We start from the raw sequence: 24557 nt of genomic DNA on the forward strand, positions 1-24557 counted from the left end.
AGAGATTACTCCCTGGTCATAAACAACCTCTCACTTCCCCTCGCCCCGCCCGTGGTGGGACCGGCCCTCCCAGGCTCAAGGAACCTCCTCCGGCGACCGCGGGCTCGGAGCTCTCCGCAGAAGCAAGATCGCGGGGCCTGACCCCTTCTGATCGGGTATTTGATTACTTTAGTCATCCCCTCCTCACTCGTCCATCGGGGAGGCGGTTCGAGAAAGCGACCTCACGAGGGGAGCTGAAGCCAGCCTCCATTTCCCTTCCCCCGACCCCTATCACCTCCAACAGCCAAGGAGAGGCCAGCAGCACTGACGCGCAGACTCACAGCCGCGGCCATCCGGCGCGCGCGGCCGCGTCCCCCGCCCCCACCCCGCGGTCTTTCCGCGGTCGGTCCCCGCCCCTTCCCGGAGCCCGCCTCCGCGTCTGCTGGCCCGCCTGCTCGTCCCAGGCGTTCGCTCGCGCGCGCACCCGACGCCCCGCCTCCGCGCGTGCTCAATAACTGTTCTCGGAGCTGGCCTACAAGCTTCCCCCTCCCCTGAGCTGTTTGAATATGCTAATAAGAGGCTTGGGTTTAGCCAATAGAACAGCGGGGCGGTGCGTCACGTGGCTCGAGGACGTGTCAGGGGGCGGAGCCTCTGCAGACCCTGCCCGAGTTAAAACCGGAGTGTGAGAGAGAAAAGCGCTTCAGTAGCGAGAGGGGCTGAGAAAGTGGTGACACAGCCGGGGTGCGGAGGGAGTCCCTGAAACTTCTCCCAACAGCCCCAGGGCCAATCTCCCCTCAGCCCACTCCCCTCTTCGCCAGCTCCCAGGTCCCCACTCCCTGCACCGGGGGTGGGGTGGGGAGCCGGGCCCGTCTCCCGCTGGGACACACACAGGGGCCGGGAGCGGGGACGGGACCCCCGAGGCGGGGGGGACGGACTGACCGACAGACAGACGGCCGGGCGCCCGCCCCAGCGGGCAGGCAGGCAGGAGGAGGCGGAGGCGGGGGTACGACGGGGAGGACTGGGTCTGGGGAGTTTCCTCTCAACTATCGGGGGAGAAACTCCCCGCAGCCGGAGGAAAGACCCAGACGGTGTTTTCCTCCCGGGGGCCGCGCTCCCCCGCCCCGCGTAGCGGCGGTAGCCGCCGCCGCCACCGGCGCCTCCACCTCTACCATCTCCTCTTTCTCCACCACCTCGGGTCCCGGTGTCCCCGGCCAGCACTATGCCCATCTTACTGTTCCTGATAGACACGTCTGCCTCTATGAACCAGCGCAGCCATCTGGGCACCACCTACCTGGACACGGCCAAAGGCGCGGTAGAGACCTTCATGAAGGTACCGATTGACCGAGCCCGGGCGGAGACCGGGGCCCGGCGGCCCGCGGGCGGCAGGGGTGGGGGGGGGGGGGGGGGCGGCCGGGGGCGACGAGGCGGAGGTGTCGGGGACCTGACTGCGGGAGCTGCCGGGCTCGGGGACCCCCTCCCCCACCGCGCGGGCGGGCGGGCAGGCGCTGCAAGCCGGGCTCGGCCGGGGCCCGGGCTCCGGGCGGTGTGTGGGGGCCGATCTGTGTGTGGGGGGCAGTGTGGAGGGGTGGCCGCTGCGTGTGCGGTACTGTTGGGGGGGGGGGGCGGCGGGGCTGCTGGGCGCCCCTTCGCTTCGTAACCTCGCCTCTGTGCTTCCCTTTCGCCCGCCCTGTTCCTCCTCCCGTCCCCCACCCGCTCTCCCACAGCTCCGTGCCCGGGACCCTGCCAGCAGAGGAGACAGGTATATGCTGGTCACTTTCGAAGAGCCACCCTATGCTATCAAGGTAACAGCCCTCGCCCTCCCCCTTCCCTTCCCTATTCCTTCCTCGCTCGCCCTCCCCGCCCCCCCCATTCACCCTTCATTATGCTCCCCTCCCCCACCCGCTGTGCTCCAGGCGCTGAGGTCTTTTCCCCTGCGGGCTCCCACCCCCTCCCCCGCTCCGGAGCGTCCTGGCGCGGCGCGGAGTCGCTGGGTCACCGCCGTCCCCTCCCCAGCCCGTCCCGGCGGCGGCGGCGGCGGCGGCGGCGGCGGCGCTGCGATCAACATGGCCGACATTTCCCCTCCGCGGCGTGAGCGGCAGCAATGAACTGTGGGGGATATTTATTCAAGTTAGCCCGAGTGACAGCCGGGCCCGGCCGCGCCGAGCCGAGCCCGGGTTTGCATTAAAGGGGACTCGGCCCGGGGCTCGGCTGCGCTCGCCCGGAGTGGCGAGTGAGCCGGGTGGGCGGCTGCGGGGTGGGTTAGGCGCTCGGGATTCTTCCTCACTGGGCCGGGGGGCAGTGGGACAGCCGTAGGTTAACTTCAGAAGTCCTGCTCACTTCTGCTTTCCACTAGTACCTTTGCATGCCCGAATTTTGGGTAGTAAGGGAGTACATTTCCCGGGGAAGTTATAAAGTATTAAGGCTGTTAGCCACCAAAAGCTGTAAGCAAGCAGGTTTTTTTCTTGGCCACCTTTGAAGAGAGTTTTTCTTGGCAGTGATACGGTATTAACACGTTAAGCAAACCATACTGTAAAGTGAAGCAGCTCCTTGGTGAACAGCAGATTGTAACGGCTGTCCATGTGTACATGGCTTTAAAGGATGAAAAACTCTCACGTTTTTCTTTTCAGGCCGGATGGAAAGAAAACCATGCGACGTTTATGAATGAACTGAAAAACCTTCAGGCTGAAGGACTTACGACTCTTGGCCAATCCTTAAGGACAGCTTTTGATTTATTAAATTTAAATAGATTAGTAACTGGCATAGACAACTATGGGCAGGTAGGTTGAATATTAAGGTGGAAAAAACAGTTGATTTTTCTTTCTGTGGAAAAACACAACCAAGGCCAAAAGCTATATAACATGAAATACAAGTATGAAACATTTCAGATTCAAGTACAATATGCACATAATACAAAAGTGAAACTGACCATACGGTATATGGTTTTAAAGCCCTCTTTTTTTTCTCCTTAAAATATATATGTACTCAGAATTAAGATTCTGAATTTTGTGCTATAGGATTGACATGAATTTGGTTTTAATCCCTTGAAGTTCACTCATGTTACAAAAGGAGAAAACATCCTGCTTCACCACACTCAGTTTCTGTGATACTCTACCCACAGGCAATTGTGCAACTACTGCAGTGACTTACATACACTAGTTGATTAGTGATCTTCATTCCTATATTACTAAAAACGTCAGAAGAAAATTTTCCATTTGTTGTATCAGGGTTTATTTTATTTTATTTTTATTATTATTATTATTTTTTTTAGATTTTATTTATTTATTTGACAGAGAGATCACAAGTAGGTAGAGAGGCAGACAGAGAGAGAGAGGGGGAAGCAGGCTCCCTGACAAGCAGAGAGTCCGATGTGGGACTCGATCCCAGGATCCTGAGATCATGACCCTAGCGGAAGGCAGAGGCTTACTTAACCCACTGAGCCACCCAGGTGCCCCTATCAGGGTTTATTTTAACCATATTTTATAACTATTCTGAAAGGTAAGATTTTCACTGGAGTGCAAATAACTGAGTACATTAAGACTTCTCAGCTGTTGAAGCATCTACAGAAAGCAACTATGCAGAAAGAATTCTGAATTCATTTCTGAATTAAATTGAAGGTCCAGAGGTTATTATTTTTGAACTCCAGACTTCTGGAAAACAATTCTCTTTATCCTTCTGCTCCCCACCCCACCCCCATTATGGTTCACTATGAAATAATGCAAGGTAGTTCATTATAACTTTCGAGATTGCTGGCCAGGGAAATAAAAGATACTGATAAATGTGTAATGTTACACATAACAAAGGAGTATTAAACCCAGGTTCAATTTTTAGGTTGTAGTTCAGAAACATTATTGCCATAAGGATACATTTAGGAATACATTTTGTGTTTTTCCCAAGCTCCATGAGTCACAATTTTCATGAGTTTGACAAATTTCAGGGAAATTCTTCCTGTGTCTACAACTTTCGGTTGCACTATATAGAAAGAAGAATTGTTCCCTTCTTTTAGAAATGTTTATGCTTTACTTAGTGCTAACTATTTGGCACCTACACATTTTTGAAAGTTGTTAAATATAATCCCGTGGCTCTTAAAGTATACGTGCAATTCAGATTCACTTTGTTCTGTTTCTACTGAATTGTACCTCCATTGCTTAATTCAGTAAGTATGTATTTTCTTACTACATAAATTTTTGTTTTCTCTGTTTAATTTTGCAACATTGGTTATTTAGGTAGGTTTGCCAGGAACTTTTCAGTTTGTTCCTATAAAATGGATTTCTTTTCCTTTTTTGTTCGTTTGTTATATGTAGTGCTATACAGGCTTATTGGTAAGGTTTTGATCTAATCATCTTTGAGTTCCAAGACAAATTTGAAACTTGAATTATTTGGTTATTATTTGTTGCCAGGTTGTCAGTGTATAGAAGAACTACTAATTTCCTGTTTCTCTGCATCACATTTCATGAGTGGGCGAGGCATTTACACACATTTACGTCTTACCACCTATCAAAAATGTTTCTTAGCATGCTTCCTTAGAAAAGCTGATTTTCATGGAGAGGTTAAGGACATTTGTAATTTAAACCTGTATTTCCCTTTTCCCAGTTGCCATCTTCCACCAGAGAATACTTAAGTTTTTTTTACAACATGGTTGAGGTTGAAGGTGGTCCTGCTGTGCTGTTACCGCTTTGACCAAGAGAAGAGCCTGGGGATTAGGCTGTTTTGCGTGTTAGGATTTATTAATTTAAGAAGGGGGAGGGATAATGCTTCTCAGTTTTTTTGATGAATAAGCAAGGATGCATGTTTATGTCCTGAATTGGCGCATAAAAATGACACTAGCATTAAAATAATTGAGGAAGCCACTATTTTCAAATGAAAATAATTGAGTAAAGTGTTTAATTAGAAGAAAACATTTGCCCACAGATATTTTTCATCATAGGACTTTATCTCGCTTATTTAAATATATGTTTCCTGTTCAAAAAGGGATAGATTATTTAGGATTTTGAATGCCTGAAATATTTAATACTAAATATAGTTCATGTATTTTCTTTCTGAGAGTACTTTGTGTTTGCCTGTTTCCTGTGAAATACCTTTATTCTGTAACATCAGTGTTTTTACATAAGTACTTCTCCTTTCATACTCTATACAAGGACCTGTAGAGAACCCAGAGTACTAAATACTTGTATTATAATCTTATTACTGATGGAAATGAGATAAGGTGAGCTAGATGAAAGGGACAGGATATTTTTATAGGGCATCTAAAAACATGTAAGTTTCCAAATAATTTTCTTAAATCTCTAAATGTGGGTACATATATATTTGTTTAGATACCCCCATACCTGCTCTCTGCACGTACATACACACGTGTGATTTTCCATAACTAATAGTATTTTTAATGTCTATGTTGCATGTATTAATTTAGTTAGTATACCTACAAATAAAACATCTTTGAGATATTAGTAATTAGGTTATTATCAGAATTTGCAGGGTGTCCGTAAGGTAAAAGTAGCTGAGAAAAGATGACTCTTGGTGAACATTTTCTTCAAGCACTTTGGACATCCCAGTAAAAACTTCCTTGCCGTTGCATGTAGAAATCCTTCTAAATATTTAACTTTGATAATCAGTACTGTTTGCTGGTATTTCTACAATCAAGGAACAACATGTAGCTTCTAGTTAATTATTTCCTTAGAAATTATAGCAACACCTCATTAAATTGCATATCATTGCATCAAAACGTGACACATGTATTTTTCACATGTGTTCAACAGGGTTTCAAATAATGCTGATCTTTTCAGAACCACTGAAAATCTGAACCAGCCTTAATACCTAAAATTAGGACATGTATAAAGTTTTGGAGGTCTGATTAAAGTTATATATTTAGTTTGATTTATTTTTCTTATTTTTCCAAATTGTTTTATTTTCTGTCAATGTTTTCAACATCTTTTTTTTCTTTTTAAGTTAGGTTCTGGTTAGATGTAGCTGCTGAGTATTACTCTGGCCTACAATTCTTTGTTCTTTTTTGTCACTGGCTGATTTCTATACTCCTACTACCCAATATACCACTGATTAAATTGTATGGGATTTAGAACTGTACCTAGCCTACTACCTTGAGCCCTTGATGAAGATAATCCTTGAGCAGTACCTAAAAGGAGATATATTATGTGTTTAATTTTTTAAGAATTTTCAATGCCAAGTTTTACTTCATTAAAAAATAGTGGCTTTTAAGACGATCAAGTTGAATGAATCTTAGGGAGAATAATTTTAACCAACTTTATTCTTCAGTATAAAGAAGTATTTGTGAATTTAGGAAACTCAGGTAGAGTTTTAATAGAGCTAGTTTGTTCCTTTTACCCAAGCAGTATCTATTTTAAATATTCAAGTAGTACAGAATATAGGCTTTCTTTTAATGTTGGTAGGTGAAGTAATGAAAACTTGACTCCTGTTTGGGTTTTTTTTTATCCCTTAGGCTATCAACAAATGTATTAACAGTAGTTTTGTATTTATTCACCTACGGACATCTTTTCAGAAGAAAGTAGATTATTATATTGGAACATAACTACTGTGCTGAGTATTAACTGGAAACAGTGGTGAATGGTATTTTGTAAATTTTTGAAGTCCCTGAACTTTTTTTTTCTGATTTTTAAATTGTGCTAAAGAATACATAATACCAAATTTACCACCTAATCCTTTTTTTAAAAAAATTTAATTTATTTAAGTAATCTCTACACCAAGCATGGGGCTTGAACTCACAACCCAGAGTGATCAAGAGTTGCATGGTCTTCTGACTGAGCCAGTCATGTGACCTCCATTTTAGCCATTTTTAAGTGTATGATTTGATAGTATTAAGTATATTCACATTTTTTTTGCAACCAATCACCAGAACTTTTTCATATCTGCAACTTTAACCTGTTAAGCATAACTCAATTTTCCTTTCCCCAGCCCTTGACAACCACCATTGTATTTTTTATCTCTATGAATTTGAATGCTCTAGAGATACCACACATAAATGAAATCATACAGTGTTTTTCTTTTTGTGACTGGCTTATTTCATGTAACATAAATGTCCTCACCTTTCATTCCTATGTTAGCGTATGCCAGGATTTCATTCCTTTTTAAGACTGAATAATATTCCCTTCTGTGTATATACCACATTTTGCATATCCATTCATCCACGATGGTCACTTGGGTTGCCTCTACCTCTTGGCTATTGTGAATGAATAACGCTGCTATGTACATGGTGTGCAATGTCTCTTTGAGATCCTGCTTTCATTTCTTTTGACTATACACCCTAGAGTGGGATTGCTGGATCATGTAATTTTATTTTTAAATTTTTGAAAAATTCCTATTTTCCATAGTGGTTGGACTGTTTTATATTCCCACTAACAGTGAACAAGAATTCCAATTTCTCTACATCCTTGTCAGTGCTATTTTCAGTTTTTCTGATTTTGGCCATCATAATAGGTGTGAGGTGATACCTCACTGGTTTATTTACATTTGCCTAGTTACTTATATTGAGCATCCTTTTATATGCTGGTTGCCCTTTTATATATTGGCTTTGGCAAAATGTCTGTTTAAGTCCTTTGCTCATTTTTTAATTGAGTTATTTGGTTTAAGTATTTTGGATATTAACCCTTACCAGATACATGATTTGCAAATTTTCTCCCAGTTCATGGGTTGTCTTTTCACTCTTAATGTCCTTTGATGACAGAAGTTTTAATTACTGATGTAGTCCAGTTTTATTTTTTTCTTTTGTTGCCTGTGCATTTGGTGTCATATGCAAGAGGTTGCCATACCCAGTGTCTCTGAAGCTTCCCCCTATACATTTTTTTTAAAGAGTTTTAGTTTAGTCTTGCTTTTAAGTCTTTAATCCATTTTGAATTCATTTTTGTATGTGGTGTGTAGTAAGGGTCCACCTTCATTCTTTTGCCTGTGAACATCTAGTATTCCTAACACCTTTTGTTGAAGAGACTGTCCTTTCCCCATTGCAAGGCCTTGGCTAGTCCTTGAACTTAAAAAACCTGTTAAAATTATCTTCAGAATTTTTATTGGCCAATAATTCTTATTGGTAGATAGAAAACTCTATAGTCAAACTTGATGAAGAGTTTTTTTTTTTCCATCTTTAACTGTGTAAAAGCAGTGCAATAGCCAAAAATGTGAAAATTGGAATCCCAGTCCTAACTTTGATATTAAATTACTATGTAATGTAGTGTAGTCACTTGACCATCCTGTGCCTCTGCTTCTTCATATTCTGGATTGCTAATAATGAAGCCATTGTACTCTTATTATAGAATTGATTGGAGGTTTAAACGGGATGATATATTAAAATTACTTTCAAAATTGTGACGTGCCCAGGAGACACAAAGCATACTTTTCCCCCTCAATAGATTAGTTTTTATTTACCTCTAGTCTATTATTTTTCAGCTTTAAATGTGAAGTTGTAAGAATTTAGAGATTCTTAAAGCAGATTTTTATCACAGGCTTTGAAATCTTACAGCATATTCCGTATATGTTTTTTTCCCTTGGGCTTTGTATTGCTTCCTGAGGATGCAGTGTGAAAAGTAAATACTGTAACTTGGCCAGAGTTGTCTTAATGGCAGTTGGTAAATATGACAAAGTATAGGGATGGTGTTTTTTAAAAATGCATTAAATGAAAACTAGATGTAAGTTTCAGATAAGTCAGAAAGTCATTTTTTTTTTTTGCAGGAGTTACAAGTTAGAGAAGGAACCTTCACAGAGGACAAAAAGCACATGTTTTAGGATTCTTTCAAATGGGGAGCTCCCCCTAGTGTGTTTAAGATGAGATTTACACAAGTTTGTTTGTAAGGGACCTTTGAGGAGTACATCTGTTGGGTATATCAAGGGATGTTTTAATAAGATTTGACTGAGCTCAAAGTAGATAAAGATGGATATGATTTATTTCCTATTGAGCATTAGTTTTAAAGGTGGTAGTGTAAATGAAAAATTTGAAGACCCACATTTTATTTTCTTTGAAAACACTCGCTGTCATTTTTTCTTCATAATTTTATACTCTAAGTCTGTTTGCTAAAGGATCAAAAAACTACTCTGCCATGATCTTTCAAAAGAAAATGAAAAAGAATATCCAAAGGACATTTTTGCATTCTTAATTACAAATTATTGGAAAGAAGTCATAAGTATAAAAGGCAAAAAATAATAGGTTTTACTTCTTCAAAGAGAATTTTATTTTGCCTTCATGCAGGAGAATGGTAACTATATATTATGTACAACTGAAAATTAAAAGGCCAGGAACATGTAATATTTGAATGAAAGAATTTCACTTATTCAAGTATTTTAAGTTGATTTAAGGTCGTTTGTGGTTAAATTGGTGAAAGGATTGTTTAGCCATATTCATTTCATGGATTTCTATGGAGACATTGTGCAATATTTTATAACTTGAAATTTTCTTAGATATTTAAAAATTATTTTTAGCCAATATTAACCCTTCGCTCAAGTTTTTAATTTATATAAAATCATATTGGTGGGCTTTTTTTGTTTGTCTGTTTGGTTGATCAGTGCCTACATATACCAGTCCTGTTTTCTTTCATTTAAAAAAAGTATTGTCCTTATATAAACTTAATTTTTGTTAGCCATATTATTAATTTTCTTAATTTAAGCATGGTCCCCAGACCATAAACAAAATACTGAAGTTTTTTGTTTGTTTGTTTGTTTGTTTCTTTTTAAATTTGTCTTTATTTCCTGGTTCTTTGTCCTCCAGCCTTTTTATTGAGGTATAACTTATATGCATAAGTTCTAAATGTGAAGCTTAATGAAGTTTTATATACACTCTTGAGAACAAAATTGAACTTTTGCATCTGCTGACAGAAGTTTTCATTGAGCCTTTATATGTCTTTTACTGTGACTTATTTTATGGGAATTTAGAATTGAAAGTCATGTTAGAAGTTTACTCCATCTTCCTCATTTTATACATAAAGGCCAGAAAGGTTTAAAATGTTTAATTTCTTCACACTGACAAAGTATTTTAAAAGATTGAAATTGGTTGTGGAACAGTTACGCATATTTTATTAGTAACTTGTATGTTATTTAAGAACAAGTTTTATTTAAAAGTATAACCAGTATATCTGAATCCCTTTTGGGGGTATGTCTGTAGTTCTCTAATGAAATATAGTTTCTTTCAATTCCTCTGTGAAAACCAGGCATTTCATTTTGTCAGTGTGTTATGTTTAGCCTTTCTTGTCACACTGTATGGAAATACTGTTACATGCAGTTGGATTTTCTTCCTACTCCCTTGTTTGGAAAAAAATAAGAATATGAATGTGGGGGATTAGTTGACAGGATTTTACACCACTATTATTTTAAGGCCTAGATACTAATAGATGTATATACTTAATGGTACTTCTTGATTTTGTATATAAGTTTCTGATACAGTTTGTTCATATAGAGTTAAAACCTAGTCAGTTGATTAGTTGGCTTTTCCAGTGTAGTATGCCAGCCAGTATGAGTGTTACAATTATAATTTTTTATCTGGTTTGTAAGATTTGTAATAAGTTAACCATTATGTTTCCTTTGATGTAAAATAATTTTGAAAACCTCTAAGCTTTGTGTTTCAAGATTCAGAAAACTCTTTGGTTCTGTCGGTTCCCACTCGACCCATGAGTTCCATGGAATGTCTCTGCCTCAGTTTCCCCATTAAGAAAATGAGATGAAAGGATCTGTGCTGCAGGATTATGGTGAAGATTAAGTGACATACAGTGTAATTTACTATAACACCTATTACCATTTTTGAGAATTTCCTTGTTTTGAATTTAAAAAATGGTAATTGTGGGCCCATGAGAGTATTTTATCTAGCTTTTTTCAGAACAAGCAGTGTCGTGATACGGAAAGAACTGCTTTATTAGAACTGGCTGTGCCTGGCTCTGCTGCTTACTAGCTTAGGTTGTATTGACAAGTCCCCTTAATCTCACTGAGCTTCAAATTTCTTATCCACAAAATGATGATAGTAGCAATCTAGAGAATTTTTATAAGAACTAGAAATATTTGTTAATCAGCTAACAAAATGCCTGTTTGGCTCATGGTAAAAACTCAGATGATGATGATTATTGTCATCCCCAATGTTATGTTAAACACATAACAGGATAAAAGCTTTCTAATCTGAAACCTTTGAGAAAAGTTCTTTAAGCCAACATATATCCAATATAAGAAGCTAGAATTATCTATCTAGTCGTTCTAGTGAAAGTAAAATTTTGTGCCACAAGGAACGTAATGGTTTTTTTACTTTGAATTGAAGCTCTATAGATGGCTCCAGAAATATTTCCCCCTGGTGTTAAAAAGTTTTTTCTCCAAAATCTATCTATGTGTCTGTCTATCTGTCTATCTTTCTTTCTTTCTTAACATTTGTTTATTTAGAGGGAGAGCATGAGGGGGAAGGCCAGAGGGAGAGGGAGAGACTCTCCAGCAAACTTCAAGCTGATGTGGGGCTCGATCTCATGACCTGAGATAGGACCTGAGCTGAAACCAAGAGTTGGACGCTTTACCAACTGCGCCACACAGGGGCCCCCCAAATCTCTGTCTCTTATTCAAAAGCAGTATGGTAACATGAGTAGTTTAATTTTTTTTTTTTTAAAGATTTTATTTATTTATTTGACAGAGGGAGAGAGAGATCACAAGCAGGCAGAGAAGCAGGCAGAGAGAGGGGGGGAAGCAGGTTCCCTGCCGAGCAGAGAACCCGACGTGGGGCTCGATCCCAGGACCCTGGGATCATGACCTGAGCCGAAGGCAGAGGCTTAACCCACTCAGCCACCCAGGCGCCCCATGAGTAGTTTAATTTTGAGGACATATAGGTCTGAGTCCATTTCTAGGGCTTTGTGTATTTTAGTGTTCAAGTTGGTGATATTTGGGATAGAGGTTGGAGGATGTTCTTGTGCAGAAGAAAGGTCAAATGTGAAATGTATGATCCCGTTTATTATTTGTAATGTAGATTTATGTGGGGAAAACCAGGAAAAGCTTAGGAAGGGTTTTTTTTAATGTGATAATAGTTCTTTTTTAGAGCATATGCAATTTGAAATTCAGTTACTGGTATAGCAAGAGATAGTTGCACATAAAAAAATAATTTAACTTAAGAATCTTAAAATTAAGAGGATTAGTTATAACCAAAGGACAAATTTATATCAGCCTAATAATTTCTTATCAAGATTTATTTTAGTCCCTACACACTCTTTTTTTTTTTTTTTTTAAAGATTTTATTTATTTATTTGACAGAAAGAGATCACAGGCAGAGAGAGAGGAGAAAGCAGGCTCCCCGCGGAGCAGAGAGCCCGATGTGGGGCTCGATCCCAGGACCCTGGGATCATGACCTGAGCTGAAGGCAGAGGCTTTAACCCACTGAGCCACCCAGGCGCCCCCACTCTTGCTTTTTTAATCTGTGCCTTAAAAGGGCATGGCATGGGTGCCTGGGTGGCTCAGTTGGTTGAGTGACTGCCTTTGGCTCAGGTCATGATCCCGGAGTCCCTGGAACGGGCTCCCTGCATAGCAAGAGGTCTGCTTCTCCCTCAGACCTTCCCCCTGTCTTGCTCACTCGCTCTCATTCTCTTTCTCTCTCAAATAAATAAAATAAATAAAATCTTGAAAAAAAAAAAACCAGGTTTGGCATTTTAACATTTTCCTACCCTTAGTTTTGCCTAGATAAGCTGAGGGACTTATGGTAAAGGTCCTTGGAAGGTTTATGTTATCTAAAACCCATTACAGAAATGAAAACAGTTCTGAGTATGTGAGAAAAAGAAATTGTAGCATTAGTTATTAGTAATGTACTTTGTAACTAGTAAATGGCAGTGTTGATGCTGGCATGTTAAAGGAAAACCTTTTCTTTGCCTTAAAACTAGTGAACCTAGTTAGATATTAGGAAAGATCAACAAAATCTTCCAGTTATTTTGGAGTTTGAACACTAGGAGCATCCCAACAATTCTGAAATAGATTATTATATTATAAAAACAATAGATTATTTTTTGTCATAGGAATTGAAGATGATTGAGTATGCAGTGTTCTGTGAAAGGTTAGGCTGCAGACCCCAGTAAGTGATGTTACAAAGGCTCCATCTACAAGATGATGATAGGCTATACAGTACTTTTGGATTATCAGGAATAAGCAAAACAATGTCTTTGTGGCCTCTGATAGTGTCCGAGTTGTAATAGTTCTGGTCATTTATGTACTTAAGCAGGTAACAACTAATGTAAAATTTTGAATTTTTGTTGCACAGTTTTAGTTGTCAGTCTGTTTCTCAAAGCAGTAAGTTAGAAAGAACAACCAACAGATTGCCTCCAGAAAAGAGGGCCTAAATAAGGTAATAGATTAAAAGGTCTTTATATGTAAACTTTATTGTTAACCGAGAATGGACAGTGTCTAATCCCACACAACATTATACTGAATGTAAATCTTTTTTTTTTTTTAAGATATTTTTTATTTATTTGACACACAGTGAGAGGAAACACAAGCAGAGGGGGAGTGGGAGAAGTACGCTTCCTGATGAGCAGGGAGCCTGATGTGGGGCTCTATCCTAGGACCCTGGGGTCATGACTTAAGCAGACGCTTAATGACTGAGCCACCCAGGCGCCCTGAATGTAAATCTTTAATATAATAAAAGAAGAGTTATTCATAGAGCTTCCATTTTAGTGAGCTTATAGCAACTATCAAAAATATGTAGCAACTGTCAGTCATCCATATATGACATATGCTTTTTTATGAGGTTGATTGCTAAGAAAAGCTTGGTGGGTTTGTATGTATAGTTAGAGGGGCTTATAAAAAAACTTTTTGGTAGGAGGCCCAAATATTATGAGGTTAGTTTTTTGTTTCCTAAAAATGTCATTTATTTTGATAATTTAAAATCTGTAAACATTTGGGAAGGGACTTAGCACAAGCATCAATAAGTGTTTGAGTCACAATCTAGGAAGAATAGATTTCTAGAAACTGTTTTTACTCAAGTACAAATACCTATGTAATGGATTTTGAGAAATTTTAATGTTTCCTTCTAAAAAACCTGAAATTGGGGTTCCACCAATTCTTTCATAGAAAATGAAAAATCGTATTTTTTACAAAGCAGGACCCCTTAAAACTAATCTTGAATTATAGTTTATCCAGTTAAATTATTTTCAAGTTGCCTTTCAGCTATAGCACATGGGAAAAAATAGTCAGTTTTTCCTAGTGCTTATCACAATATTTTTTTCCTAATTTAATGCTCTATTGCTAACTTTACTGACATGAAACATTTATTAGGCTGTTCCTCTTCATTTTCAGTTGTAGTTGTGAAGATACATGCAACACTATGGTTGAAGTACATCTGGTTTGTAGGAGGGCTGTTGTATGTGTGAATGATTCTTTTGAGACCATTTATGTAGCTGTTCAGAAGGAATTAGCCCTAATGGTCAAAGATATGATTTAACTAGACTTTTGCAAAGGTAATATCTATGGATTTGGTGGTAATCAATACCCTAAGGAGATGATTAGTTTAAATGGTATAGGTAGATTTGTGTGATTTAATGAGGTCAAAACTTCATCTGTCTTTGAAAATATGTTTTCATCTTGGCCTTTATTTTTTACTTTTTCTGCCATGTTTGCAACATGTTTACTATTACATGCTTTGCTGGAATAATTTTTCCCAAATTATTATTATCCAGTCCATTTCAACTTAATGGGTATGTTAGGTTCTTTATCCTGAATGTTAGTATTTCTTAAGTAAGATGATATTTCTGATACACTGTCATTACTCTGTTTGTGCCAGTATAAACACTACTGCTATTACTTTTTAAATATTGCCAAAACTATTTATTTGTTAGGATACTCTATTCAAACTTAGGCTTCTGTTCAAATGTAAAACTCAGAATCTGTGAAATTACTAAATATTTACTATTTTGAATATATTGAATTTATGTTACTTTTGATGCAGTAATTCTTAGCCCTCTATGTTACTGAGTTTCCTTAACATTAATTTTTTTCATTAAGTCATGTTATTCTTCAGTTCTTACAGTATTTCTTACATGATTACTGTTTGGCTTATCATTTAAATCAAATAACAGGATATTGCTCCTTACTCGTTTTATAAAAATAAATATATGGAATTCCCCTCTACTTTTGCTTAAGTCTTATTCCATCTGTTTTTAATGCTGTTAATATTTTTTTTTTTAAGATTTTATTTATTTATTTGTCAGAGAGAGAGAGAGAGAGAGAGAGTGAGCACAGGCAGACAGAGTGGCAGGCAGAGGCAGAGGGAGAAGCAGGCTCCCCACAGAACAAGGAGCCCGATGTGGGACTCGATCCCAGGACGCTGGGATCATGACCTGAGCCGAAGGCAGCTGCTTAACCAACTGAGCCACCCAGGCGTCCCAATGCTGTTAATATTTTTAACAGAAGGAATTATATGGTTAGATAAAAGAACTATATCTGTACACAATTGTATAATAGAATAACTTGAAACTAAAAATATATATCTTTTAATGTGGAATTTTAACATGTTTTTCTATAGTTCTAGACCTTAATGTATTCTCAAATGCTAGGTTTTTATATACTTGCAGATTTTTAAAGTTTTATTTTTGTATATACACATTTTAATTTTGAAGAGTACTTGTTTTAAATATGTAATAAATGCACATGGTTAAAAAGTTCAACTATTAGAGGTTATACAGTTGCTCACTTCTATTCTTCAGAGGCAACCATGGTTAATCAGTTTATTTTGAATCTTTCAGAGATCTTTCCTATATATTCAAAGGTACTATTTTACAAGCACTAATTTCCTAAAATGAATATTTTAGACTTTTTTCATCAAAGATTCATTTATGCCATTCCACTTGAGATAGTAACTATAAAAGTAATAATCTTAATGAATTCTAAAACAAACATAAAACTTATAATTCTGACCTTGGAATATTGATTTAAATGTAAGCCTGTCAGGCCTTTATTGACTTAAATAATTATTATATTTTGTTTGGAATGTTTAAATAACCAGTTGAGTATTCATCCCTGTAATGAACCTCCCCACCCTTTAAAAAAAGCTAAATCATATTAATGACAATAAATTATTGAATAGAAGATATCCTTAGCATATCAAAACTGATTTCATAGATCTTATTGCTATAGTTTGAGGCAAAAGTAAAAAAAATGGAATTGACTTAAGGAAAAATATTAAGTATATAAATATTAGTACAGGTAATAAGCAGATACTGAAAAAATTCTGATTGTGTTATGCAGTTGTCTGAAGTTGAACTAAGAATGTAATTTATAGTAGTTGACTTGTTATGAAGTATGTATTAAAAGCTTTTCTCAGTTGTATATAGTTGTAATTGTGTTTATTATCAGTTTATCAGTCTTATGACTAAGAAGTCTTTGGATGTGAATTGCATCCTAAGCTACTTTTCTTTTAGAAAGAAGCTTAAAGTAGGTGAATATTATCCTTAATATTGTTTCTGTATTTTGTATTTTCTCCATAGAATCTGAATTTTGACATTATATAGGGAGTTTCAAAATTTCTAAATCAAAGTGAAGTGGTTTGTTATATTTCAGAGGTACATGCATTGTTACCTCTTCATTAGATATGTTAATAGAGGAAAATAGGATAGATGAAACCAGCTTCATGTTTTTATTTATGTAGATTTTACAAAGATGTAAATAGGAGACCTAAAGATGTAGTTTAGCAACTTTTAAGTATCATTACAAAATTTTTAACAGAAGTCCTAGTTAGTATTTGTCCAGTGTATGCATGAGAACTTTTACTAATGTAGTAATTATTTCTCAGGGGAACTCTTTCCTTCTTTTAACATATTTGCTTGTTGTTGCTGTTACTTAACTTGAAAGGAAGTTTTAGGTTGTAAAAAAAAAAAGCACAGGCTATTTCTGGAAGTTTTTTATTTTCTTGCTAGGTGAAAGCTTTTAGCCTAGTTGCATAAGATGTTATACATCTTAACATTTTTGTTGATTTCTTTGCCTGTACCTTTCCTGGAATATGGCAAAGTAACTAGACAGGGGGAGAGCTGGAGGGCTGACCGTGGGTACACATGTTCCCTTCAGTAGACCCTTTAGCTCATTGGAAAAGTAGCTTTGATTGGCACTTGGCTATCTTTATGAGGTTGTTCAAAGGACTGGTAACATGGTGGCACCAAAAGAAGATGAGCCCATTTGTACTACAGCAGAGGTAGACACGGAAGTTTTTACTGAATGCTCAGGGATGCCTTGCTTTTGTTTCAGAAGATAATAGTTAAGACCTGTTTAAGTAAGGGTACAGTAAAATTCCTATACCCCATCCCCTACTACATTTTAGAATAATTGGGCAAAAGTAAAAATGCTGATTCTGAGAACCAGGTTAGTTTGTATTTGGGGGAAAATTAACATTATTTTTATATTTTCAAAACTTTTTGGAAAATTTAAAAATTTTCAAAAAGTATTCTTTTTTGCAAGAATGCAATAATAGATTCCAGTAGATAAGATCTACTTTAATTCTTTAAATTTTCTTATTGATATTTTATACCTTAATTGTTCCAACACCATGATAATACTAAATTATTGAGAGAACTGAACGTATTTTGTTTTATGTTATCTTTAGCAAAAAATTTTACGTGAGATTTTTGGCCAATATTAACATCAATTTTCTTTTTTTTAAATCAGTTTTCTAAATGACAAGATTTCCATTAGTAAATAGCTCTAGAGGTAGAATATTATACCCTGCACTATATATTCTCAAGGGACATGTTTAGATTTCTTTATGCCAAAGAGCCACAGCTCTGAGAGAACTATCTAATTTTAATTCTGCTAATGACAAAAGTAAACTTTTAGTCCCTCTACTGGTTGCCTTTGTCGTAGCAGAGCTTAATATTATTTTTGGGGGGAGATTTTATAACTAAGAGGCTGTTTATAACTTTATGATCAAGGTGAATTTTTAGGATATTCTAATATGGACAGTCATACCCAAATTGAGTGACTTCATAAACATACTTGCTGGGAATAAAAATGTAAAGTAGTTATTCTTAAATATAAAGATTTGGGAATCATTAAACTGTTGATTTGGCACCAAATGGCTAATGACATTATATTGCAATGATTAAATCACAACTTTCAGACCTTTGAAATGTTAAATAATTTCTTATAAAACATGAAAAAAACCCCAATCTTGTGATACTGGTAGACAACCAGAAATGTGTTTTAACTTGTTGGGTAAAACTGTTGTGAGAAAGATGCCAATTATTTTTTGTGCTTCTGCCAAGAGTAAGTGCACTACCAAAGGCAGGGGAGGGCTAGTGTAAAACTGAATCTAAGAAGACTTTGCTGCAGCAACATCATCTGATCATTTTCTGCAGTTGATTCAGAAACTTATGCTTAAATTGATTAATTCTAACACTTATATATAGAGGTAGGGATAATTTATTCCTGAAGAAATAAAAAAAGTCCTTTTGTATATATATTCATTAAGTCATTATTCTAATTTTTATCGTGACTAATCCTGTTGCTTTTCTTTGTGTGGTTCGTAACTCATTTCAGAGAGGAAGAGACCTTAAGCATGGTAGGGTTAAATAACAGGTGAAATAAGGGTGGTCATATTTTTCTTTACTTTTCTCTACTTTTGATCTCTATCTGAATTTTTCAAAATTTAAAGCCATTAAAGAACTGAATGTTGTTTTATCTTGCTTTTATATATGCTTTTAAAAAGTAGGCTGAAATTATTAAGTTTTCAAAAGTAGATGTTTATGTATATTGTGTTCTGTTTCAGTGTGTTTTTTTGGAGGGGAGGTGTATTGATTTATATATAGAAAAATTGGGTAAGAAATCACAGAACAACAGGAAACTAAGGAAAGGAATAATTCTTCTGTAGTTAATTTTGCTGCAGATAGAATATATTAAATAAAAGCAAAACTGATTGTAACACCATTCACTGCTGGGTAAATATGCCACAGTCCAGGTTGGTATAGAATTGTATTCAAGGGAATTCATTGGTCACCAACAGGACTTTCAGATGATCGTATTTAGAGTTGGATTAAGGATTTGGCTGTGCCAATTACCAGCTGGGTGACTTTGGATTATGTTATTTAATCTCAGTGAATATTTTACCTCACCAAGTTTTTAGGGTTAAATGAGATAATACAACTGTTTTATTGTTATCAAGTACCTGATTATTCTAGTAGTAATTTCAGGCCTAGTAATTTCAGGCCTAACCTCTGTGGAAAGTATTATGTGGATGACTCCAGTAAAGTTTCAGCTAAAAGCTTACTGTCAAGAAAATAACTTTTATTTTGATGTTTGAATTTAGCTTAAATTTTAATACCTCAAAGACTTGGCTAGATTTTAATTCATTTTAACTTGATTTTTTAGATATTACGGTCCTTAAGAAAGTGTGTATTAGTTTTTGGATGGACATCATCATCCATAAAGTTCTTTTTTTTTTCCTCCTAATTTAATTTAATTTATTTATTTCACAGAGAGAAGAGAGTGCATCTGCACACAGGCAGGGGAATTGGCAGGAAGAGGGAGGGAGTAGACTCCCCGCTGAGCAGGGTGCCCAAAGCTGGGCTCCATCCCGGGGCCCTGGGATCATGACTGGAGCCGAAGGCAGACGCTTAACCTACTAAGCCAGCCAGGCGCCCGCATCCATAAAGTTCTTAATACGTCATAGATCATTGTTCTTTAGTTATAGATATGACTAACTTTCTGGCCTCTGGAGAATAAATCTCAATGTACTTACATAGGAATAAGAATTGATGGATGTTATACTTTTATTCAGAAAATATGGAAGAAAATTTTGAGTTAGGTTAAAATGTAGAGGTGATACAGAAATACTGTTGGAAGTATTTGGTCCATGTTGTGGCTTTAAGAGATTTACTGATTTGTTTTTGAAAGGCAGCAAGTCATACAAACTAGTTTTAGCTTAAGGGTGGAAGCAAGATACAATAATACTGAAGGTAGGAGGACATCTTGATCTTTTTTATCTCCCTTTGCCTATTTTTGATCTACAGTCATATTTGTAGAGATCAGAAGAGAGTTTTTGTTAAATGTACACTTATCATTTGTGAGATTTGAGATTATGTATCATACACCTAACACAATGCCTGATATATGATTGCCACTCAGTAAATACTCGAATGACCAACATGAATAAATGGATAGTGGACGACAAGACAGATATAGAAGGCATCCTAGCAAATTCATAAGTTAGAGAAGGTATTTATGTTGAGGTAAAGTAACATATCTATATTTTTTTTCAAAGCTTGTTGTAGTTTGAGTAATTCTAAATGGTTCTGCGAACTTGAGTAGGTTTGTATTAAACTACAGTTGGTGAATCGGTGATTTAAGTGCTCAGTGTGCAAATATTTTATGCTCAGTGCTGAGGAAGAAATATAACATGATCCTTGCCTTCAGTTGATTCAAACACATGAAACCATAGCAAATAATACAAGATACTGTATTTTTAAAGAACGGTGGTAAAAAACACATAGCAGTTTAACCATCTTAACCGCTTTTGAGAGTATTCAGTAGTGTTGAGTATATTCACATTGTTGTGCAAGGTGTTATATATTAAAAATAATTTGAGAAGGAGAGAAGATAAATGCTGTAGGGAGTAATATTCAAAATGTACTCCATGTGGGGCACACACATGTGTGGCTCATGTGGGTTGAGCCTCTGGCTCAGGTCATGGTCTCAGGGTCCTGGGATTGGGCCCCTCATGGGGCTTTCTGCTTGGCAGGGAGCCTGCTTCCCCTCTCTCTCTGCCTGCCTCTGTGCCTACTTGTGATCTCTCTCTGTCAAATAAATAAATAAAATCTTTACAAAAAAAAATGTACTCCATGAAACCACGTCAAATCCAACTTTATTTGAAGAAATACTCTATTGTATCTGTATTTTTACTGAGTCTGAAAATTGTCACTATTAGAATTTGATGAGGAAGAACTAATTAAGGGCAGGCTAATCAGGGAAGGCTTCATGGAAAGGGACTTAAATTGGGCCTTCAATGCTTAGGAGTTGCATGGGTTGTGGGCAGAGAAAAGGAAAGACATTCTATTTGAGGGAGCCAGTCGAAGCTCAGAGGTGAGAATGAACATTGCCTATCTCTAGGTCCATGAGAAGGTATGTGCTGTGATATGCTAGTGATTGAGAGTTGTATAAATGTAAGGGAAGTTTATTGAACCATAGAGTATTACATGCATATAACCCTTCCATATCCTTGCTATTCCAAAAATGGTCTGTGGATATTAGCATCTCCTAGGCTGCAGTTGTGTTAGAAATGTGGAACCTTAGTGTTCATTCCAGATCTGCTGAATCAGAACCTTTATTTTATCAAGATTTCCAAGTGATCTGTGTGCACATTAAAATTTGTCATATGCTGTTCTACATTGTATCCAGCAAAACTTCATTCTTTTCTTTCTTGAACAGTGTTAGTAGAAAAGAGCTTTTGATACCTTGGATTTCAAACACAAGGTTGACCCTCTTGAACTTCTTTCCTTTGGTCATACTTTTGTCTTAAATGTGTTTAAATGGGGTATTGTTTTGCTCCTTGTTTGTCTTAAATGTGCTTGTTTATATGGTTGACCCTTGAACTCCTTGGGGGTAGGGGTGCGTTGCTTAATGCTTCATATCATAAATGAGAGCCATTTGTATGTAAGAGATAAGCTTATGTTTATTTGATTCCCCCACAAAATGAATCCCCTAGAATTGACCATAGTACTCAAGAGTAATGTGGCCATAGATTTGAATGGGAGTTACTGAAGCTATTTCACCCTGCGTGTAGAGCGGTTAGAGTTTTGTGCTACTGTCTTCGATTGCCTCTGCTATTGTTTTTGTACCTTCTCTTGCTGAGCAGTTTAAGTAACCATCCTTTTTAATTTTTCAAGTTGGCCTCTCATTACTTTTTCCTAAGCTTAGAAGAGCCATACTGTTCCCATGGAACTGATTTTAGAGCTCTTCTATCCATATATCCAGTCACTTGGTGAGACACTTTGATTACAAGCATAAATTATATTTCCTTGTAATGTTCACCTACTATTTTGGCCTTTCTAAAAAGTTTCTCATAAAAATACTATTTTAATTTTTAATATCTCAGTTTGCCAAATTGTTAGAATTGAATGTAGGGTCCCTATTAACAAATTAAGTACTTTTAGTTACATAAATGTAAATGCTCACTGTAAAAATTAAAACAATACAAAAGTGTATAAACAAGTGTGAAAATACTGTCTTTTCTCTACCTAATCCCATTCCTTTAAGTTTAACTTCTGTTATGTGTATGTTTCTCTTGGAATATTTTTTGAATGTACAAAAGTATATACTATGCATAAAATTTGACAAGAGAGATAAATTTATACAGTGTTCTAAGAATTGGTTTTTTACTCAGAAAAATTGAGCTGATGTCCAGACCTTAATATGATTGATGTGTTTTTTGACTTTAGGGACGAAACCCTTTTTTCTTGGAGCCAGCAATAATTATTACAATTACTGATGGGAGCAAGCTGACTACTACGAGTGGAGTCCAGGATGAGGTAAGTTATATTCCTATCAGCATAGATTATGCAGTTGCAGGTGAAAAATTGTTATTTGTGTATATTGTAGGATATTGAACACCTTCAATAGATCGGATTATTTGATGCAGTTGAGAGTCACCTATCTCCCAGGACTTACCTACTTCTCTGTTTGTAGCACTGATCGCCAGATTTTCTTGAATAGGATTCCCTTTTGTGAAAAACTTTTGAGCCTACCTCCAGGTTCCAGTTGTATGTGTATTTTTGAGTTTATGTGAGGGTGATAGTGTCAGTTCATATAGTACATTATTTAGTGAAAAGGAAATTTATTTTCAGGTTGAAAAAATGGGCACAGTGCTCTTAATAATTCCCATATTTCAGTGGATTGTCAGTCTGCTGTGGAGACGACTGGACTAGACTAGAGCAAAGCCAAGAGAAGGTTAACAGGAAAAGTGAAGGTTTTTAGACATTTTTATGTAAGTCTTTATAGTAAATAATATCTAGCTAACCTCACCTATTCTTTGCTAGCATGCAGTTGCAGAGTTGGTTGCGTGTGGTGTGATAGGGTAAATATAGTAGATTTCTTTTAACTTTAAGCTCTTTTTATTGTAATATTTGAACTGCTCTTGAGCCTTATACATTGACTCTTGAACTCCATGGGGGTAGGGGTGCTGTTGCAGTTGAAACTTTGTGTATAGCTTTTGACTGTCTCCAGACTTAACTACTCAATAGTCTGCTGTTGATGGGAAGCTTTACCAATAGCATAAACAGTCAGTTAATACATATTTGTATGTTACATGCATTATATAAACAGGAAAGTAAGCTAGAGAAAAGCTGTTGGGAAAATCATAAGGAAAGGAAAAATAACAATTTATAGTACTATATTCTATTTATCGAAAATAATTTTCATGTAAGTGGACCTGTGCAGTTCAAACTCAGGGTGTTGAAGGATCAACTGTATTTGTTTTTCAAAATGTGTTTATATAGATAGGAGGTGGTTTAGACTACCCTTTTTACTGTTTGCATTTGCTTTAGAATCTTAATTCTTATATTTACAAAGGGTTTGATTAAGTAGGAGAAGTATAGTTTCTAAGTTCGTGATTTTTAGAAAGACTTTCATTTGTATGATGTTGTGGAAAGTCACTTGGACATGGAGTCAGGACATGTGGGTTCTGGTCTTTGTTCACCTCCTTTCCAGCAGTGATCTTTGTACCAGTTACCTAACTTCTCCAAATTTCTTTCCTTATCCTTGAGATAAAATGGTAATTCTGGCCTTTCCTCATAGGGTTGTTGGAAGACTGAAATGAAGTAATGTGTGTCAAAGTGCTTGCTAGGCTGTAAAGAAATGAGCATAGTATTGTTCTATCATGAAGCAATGGAACCAGTAGAGTTGTCATCACCTGATCTTGATTTGTTGGAAGAGAACCAGAATTGTTTTTATTTGATCAATTGTTATTAAAGGGAATTTAGAGTTTGGTTCATGGAGATAGAACTGAAAAATTTAGGTAGATTAAAATTCATAATTAATTTATAGTCTATATGTAGTTAGTAGCATTGTAATGCTACATAGCTGAACCTGAGGGATTTCTGGACTTTCTTGAATTAGGTTGGCGTGTATAGCCAGTTATGTCCTGCTGCTATTAGGAACAGATAGACATTAATTATATATATGAACAAGCAGTAGAAATGTTGCTTCAGTTTAAATTTGAAACTTTGAAGTTGATTTTTCCCACTTTACCTTCCTTTTTGAAAAATTTGACAGGAAAATTGGGGTATTGATAAAGTATTAATAGAACACATATTAATTACTTTAACCTTTTTTTATATAAATGAAGTCTTTGATATTTTTTTTTATCCTTAATGATTCTGATTTGTAGTTATGATGACTGAAAAAGTATTCTATTTTTTGTTATAAAGTATTCCTACTTGTGAGATTATTCAGGGTGCTCTGTCTTACTGCCTTTATAGAAATTCCCTTTGGGGTACAATATATTTTGCTCCCATATATCTGGATCTGTTTTGTTTGTAATATTTGGCTTATAGGAACTCCTTTAACTTTTTAACATATTTTGAAATATAAATGGATATTGAAATTGTTCACCTTTCTTCCCAGTTTTTTGGGAGGGATAGTGGAGAAGTGGG

At 37.2% G+C, this 24557-nt stretch overlaps 1 protein-coding gene across 1 annotated transcript in view; it reads left to right on the forward strand.

Moving 5' to 3' along the window:
- The first annotated feature begins 861 nt into the window (after positions 1–861).
- The window catches only part of LOC111147011 (integrator complex subunit 6), an 87126-nt gene continuing 63430 nt past the window's right edge, over positions 862–24557 (forward strand). The window contains exons 1-4 of the mRNA XM_022502855.1: positions 862–1309; positions 1704–1781; positions 2607–2756; positions 22347–22436. Coding sequence (XP_022358563.1) covers positions 1199–1309; positions 1704–1781; positions 2607–2756; positions 22347–22436 — 429 coding nt within the window. The 5' untranslated portion in view covers positions 862–1198. The remainder of the gene's footprint in view (positions 1310–1703; positions 1782–2606; positions 2757–22346; positions 22437–24557) is intronic.

The sequence above is a fragment of the Enhydra lutris genome, unplaced genomic scaffold (assembly GCF_002288905.1).
Source record: "Enhydra lutris kenyoni isolate GAN:26980312 unplaced genomic scaffold, ASM228890v2 scaffoldscaffold15, whole genome shotgun sequence".
NCBI classification, from domain to species: domain Eukaryota; kingdom Metazoa; phylum Chordata; class Mammalia; order Carnivora; family Mustelidae; genus Enhydra; species Enhydra lutris.